At 60.9% G+C, this 4,680-nt stretch overlaps 1 protein-coding gene across 1 annotated transcript in view; it reads left to right on the forward strand.

Moving 5' to 3' along the window:
- The window catches only part of LOC106890691, a 5,311-nt gene extending 901 nt beyond the window's left edge, over positions 1-4,410 (forward strand). Inside the window, exons 2-5 of the mRNA XM_014946646.1 lie at positions 42-427; positions 1,473-1,633; positions 2,042-2,174; positions 3,748-4,410. Of these exons, the coding sequence (XP_014802132.1) occupies positions 42-427; positions 1,473-1,633; positions 2,042-2,174; positions 3,748-3,954 (887 nt within the window). The 3' untranslated portion in view covers positions 3,955-4,410. The remainder of the gene's footprint in view (positions 1-41; positions 428-1,472; positions 1,634-2,041; positions 2,175-3,747) is intronic.
- The last annotated feature ends 270 nt before the right edge of the window (positions 4,411-4,680 follow it).

Below are 4,680 nucleotides of genomic sequence, written 5' to 3' on the forward strand. Positions count from 1 at the left end.
GCGGGGCGGGGGCGGCGGCTAAACACCCTCCTCTCTTGCAGGCGAGTGGCAGTGGGCGAGCGACCGGCCCTCCTTGCGGCCACCCTGCCCCGGCGTCCTCAGCTACTACAGCCGCCACGGCCGGGACCCCGCCTTCACCGAGGCGGGCCCGGGCCGGTGTTTCGGTAACCTCCACGCCCGCCACCTGCGGCTGCTGGAGTGGCCGGGCCGGCCGCACGACGTCTTCTCGGTCCAGGGAGAGCCCAGCAAGAGCTACCACCTCATCCTGCCCTCCTTCTTCCGCCTCCTGGACGCCCTGCACCGGGAGGGGAGAGACTTCGCCGTCGTCTTCAGGACCTTCGGTACCGACCTGCCCCGCGCCCTCCGGGCCGTCGGCTGCGCCCTGGCCGGGCAGCACCCCCAGTTCCCCGCCCTACGGGAGGTGGCGGTGAGTGGCATGGCTTCTCGGGATGGAGCTGTTAGCCGGGGGAGATGCCGGGTGGGAAAGGTCTCCTCTCGGGGTGTCCTGGGTTGGATGGAACATCCCTTCTCCCGGAGAGGGGCCGCTGGAGCAGAACGGGGCTCCCTGGCTCAGCAGTGCCGTGCTCTGCCCCGGGCAGCACACCGGGCAGGAACGCCGGGAATCAGCTTCAGAACCTGCTTTGGATATTGGTGGAATCATGGAATTGCTGGAGTTGGAAGGGACCTTCTAGGGATCATCCAGTCCAACTCCCCTGCCAAAGCAGGGTTGCCCGGAGCACAGCACTCAGGGCTGCATCCAGGCGGGGCTTGAAGATCTCCAGAGAAGGGGACTCCACACCCTCCCTGGGCAGCCTGTTCCAGGGCTCTGACACCCTCACCCAAAAGAAGTTCTTCCTCATTTTTGAGTGGAACTTCCCATGTTCCAGCTTGTGCCCGTTACCCCTCATCCTGTCACTGGAAACCACTGAAAAGTGTCCGGCTCCATCCTCCTTCAACCCACCCTTTAGATACTTGTCAGCATTAATTAGGTCTCCCCTCAGCCTTCTCTTCTCCAGGCTAAAGAGTCCCAGCTCTCTCAGCCTTTCCTCATCAGGGAGATGCTCCAATCCCTCCATCATCTCTGTTGCCCAACACTGGACTCTTTCCAGCAGTTCCCTGTCTCTCTTGAACTGGGGAGCCCAGAACTGGACGCAGTATTCCAGTTGTGGCCTCACCAGTGCAGAGCAGAGGGGAAGAATGACCTCCCTAACTCCTGGGAGCATTGTCAGGGAACAGAGATTGAAACGGGGGCAGTGTGCAGCTGGAGGCCATTCCTTTCCATCCCAGGGGAGGGGATGATTTTTGGCGGGGGGGGGTGGGTTCCATGCCTCTTCTTGTCTTCTCCCCAGCGCTGTCTTCCCACGCTGCGGTGGTGGGGAGTCTCCACCCTGCTGCTTGTTGTCTCTGCCAATGCGTGAAACAACCTGCCTGCTTTGGAAAACTTTCCTCTCCTGCTTTCTGTCGTCCTGCAGCTCCCTGTGGACCTCACCCCTGGCCAGATACGCTGCAGCAAGCGAGAGGTGGTGCTGACAAGGGGAGCAGAGCGGCTGGCCAGCCGGGGAGATGGAAGAAAGCTCTATGACTACTTCAGCTCCTTGGAGGGAGTTGGAGGCTTCCAAGACCACTTTGACTGGTGAGAAATGGGGTACTGAGGAAGTGAGTTGGGCTTTTTCTTCTCTCCTGTGGCTCTCCAAGCTTCTCCTGGTCTGGGATAGCTCCTAGTTTTGAGGTCTTAATGTTGTTGGGGCCCCTATTGCTTATGTGCTCCCATTTTGCCTGATGGGGCACATGCATCTTTCCTCAGGTCACCATCCCCTGGTGTACCTCCTGCTTTTCTCCAAACACCCCCTGATTTGTCACCTCACTGCAAAACGCCTCTTTCCCAGGAGGCAGCAGCAGGCAGAGGGACCGGACGCTCTCCATCCTGCTTTCCTGGCTCACAGGGTTGCCCTGAACCCGCCGTGCAGCCTTTCCTGCCTTTGTCTGAGATCTGTTGCCCTCTCCCTCCCCTGACTGCTCCTTGCCCCGTTTGCTGTTTCAGGTGGGCCAGAAACCAGTTCTCTTCCCAGGGTGGGAAGCCCCTGTGGATCGACCCCCATGATCCTGACGTTCACCACATCTTCATAGACGACAACATCCGGCTGGACGATGAGGACACCATTGTTCATCCCCTGGTAGGTGGCTGAAGGCTCCTCCGGTGCCAGATGCCTGTGCTGGGGGAGGTCGGGCACGTTTTGTCCCCTTTGCATGAGCATGAACCTGCAAAGGGGGATCAAGGCGTAGCCCCAGTGCCACTGCACCCCGTGCCACCAGTGTTGGTGGCAGCGATGTGCAGGGCTGCCCGTGGGCAGGGTGTCAGCAGAGAACAGGGGGTGCTGGCTGCCTCTGCTCACTGCCAAGTGCCGCTGCTCTGCCGGCGTGAGTCAGCCCCGCTCCCGGAGGCAACTGGCCAGCCAGCCTCGGCAAGTGGCCACGGCTCGTCTGTGGCCCCACATTGAAGGGGCAGTGTTTGTGGTGGAGCACGCTTGGAAAAGGGAATGTTTATGCAGACAGAAATGTGCCTGGAAGTTGGACAACTGTCGATGCTCGAACGAGAGCCGCGGCTCCAGGGGTGAGCCTGAGCTCCTGCCCGCTTCCACCCGGGAGGAGACAGCACCAGCCCCTGTTTGCCAGGCAGCTGGGGAGTGGTGAGGGATGGGATGCTCATCAGATATTCCCTTCTGTACAAGCTCTCTCAGCTCACGGATTTGTAGGTGGTGGCAGGAGTTGTTGCTGCCCGGAGCAGACCTGTCAGGAATAGGCTTCGGTCTGTGCCCTGCCTGATTCAGGGGAATTAATGCGGACGGCTCTGTTGAGAACCTGAGGGTCCTGTGTGCAGCAGCTGCTGCCTGTGTGTCTGCAGCAGCCAGAGTGTGGCTCACGCAGCTCCACTCGCTGCAATTCAGGCTGAGGCTGTTTCTCTGAGCAAGGGGTTCCTCCTTTGCCTTGCTCAAACCACGACATGTCCGTACCCAGCACGGCTGGTCAGTCAGGCTGCACGGCTTGTCTCGGGGCGGCCGGGCAACCAGCCCCAGGGCTCCCCACACCAGATGAGTCAGGTAGGATCAGGTTATCATGGCAGCAGACCTCGCTGGGGTCTGGGTGGCAGCTGAGCATCTCGCCAGCAGGGCTCATCCCTGCTGCTAGGACTTTGCTGTCCTGCAGCCAGGATCGATAGGTTGGATGCCAGTTTCCCCTCCTCTTGCGTCACCAGCTCTGCAGGGCTGTCCCTGTGTCAGTGACGGTGACAGAGCAGCAGTGGGAGGGAAAGAGATTGCCAGGTGGGCTTAGGCAGAGCCACAGCTAAGATCGGAAGGTGAAGTCCTTGTTCCCTCCTGTGTGACAGCCAAAGGAAGAGCTGTGGGCAGATGTCTTCCTGGGGTCGGCTGCTTCACAGAGCCATTTTCTTCAGCTTTGTGGTGTGGCCCATTCCTTAGGGGAGGCTCAGCCACACGTGTGATGAGCTGGTGTGGGAGGGAATGGAAATCTGGAGAAACTTCATCTTTTGCCACCGGAGTGGAGATGGGAGCCCTTGCCCTCTGCCCCTGACCCACAGCCAGCGTGAAGGCACCTGGCTGAGGAGGAGAGCAGGGTGCACCGCAGGATGCGTGCGCTGCCACCAGGCTCGGTGCTGGTGCTGGGCATGGCTCTTGGCACTGCTGCCCGGGGAGGGTGTGAGTGCTTCTGTGGGCTGCTCTCTCCCCACAGGTGTTTTCTGAGCGGGGCAGCAGCAGCCCCAGGCGTGTTCCCACCTCGGAGCTGTATGACGTTTGCCTGGTGCAGACCGACCTGCTGGAGGCCATTGCCGATGAGGACTATTTCCTGCGCTGCGTGAGGAGGTGTGAGGAGAACTATGACTGCTACCTGGCCAGCATGGAGAAGGACACCCCAAGCCAGGAGAAGGATGGACAGTGATGCCGCCTCCCAGAGCCGAGGGGCTCTGGACTGGGACACCCACCGCTTCCTGCTGTGTGCAGGCAAAGTCCCGGGCTGGGCTTCTGCTTCGAGTTGTCCCTTCTCTCTCCGATGCGTGATGTGCCCACTCGGTCCTACCGGGAGCCCCCATGCCTGAGCACAAGCGTCCCGGGAGCTTGTGTGACGTGATCCCTGGAGGAAACAGCTTTCCTGTCCCGGGCAGCGCTGTGGGGAGCTGCCTGCCTGGCTGGCAGGGCAGGAGCAACGCAGGCAGCCACAGTGTTCACTCCTCCCTTCCCACTCCCACTCTGGTGGCTGGCACTGAGCAGGTGCCCGGGTAAGGGCAGTGTTACCGGCGGCACACCCAAGTGCCGTTTGTGCCACGGTGTTCTCCCCGGCAGAGCTAGCAATGTCCCGTCACTTCTGCCCGTTTTTAAAGCAAACCTTTCTACCTTGTCTCTGTTGTGAGTTTCCTGCCCGTCCTTGGTTCTGTCTGTGCTGGCGGGTGGAAAAGTGCCTTTCTTGGTGGCGTGTTCGTTCTTAGGGCTTAACCGAGTGGGGATGGAGGTGACGGTGGAGGGTTTGGGACCTGAGTGCACCCTCCTGACACTGCGAGAGCCCCCAGCATGGTTGTGTTGAGAGTGGGGCCGAGTTCACACTCTGTCCCCAGCAGCCCCGCAGCGGTGACAGGAGCGGGGGGGGGCATCTTCAGGGCAGGACGGTGGC

The sequence above is a fragment of the Calidris pugnax genome, unplaced genomic scaffold (assembly GCF_001431845.1).
Source record: "Calidris pugnax isolate Ruff unplaced genomic scaffold, ASM143184v1 scaffold81, whole genome shotgun sequence".
Classification (NCBI taxonomy): domain Eukaryota; kingdom Metazoa; phylum Chordata; class Aves; order Charadriiformes; family Scolopacidae; genus Calidris; species Calidris pugnax.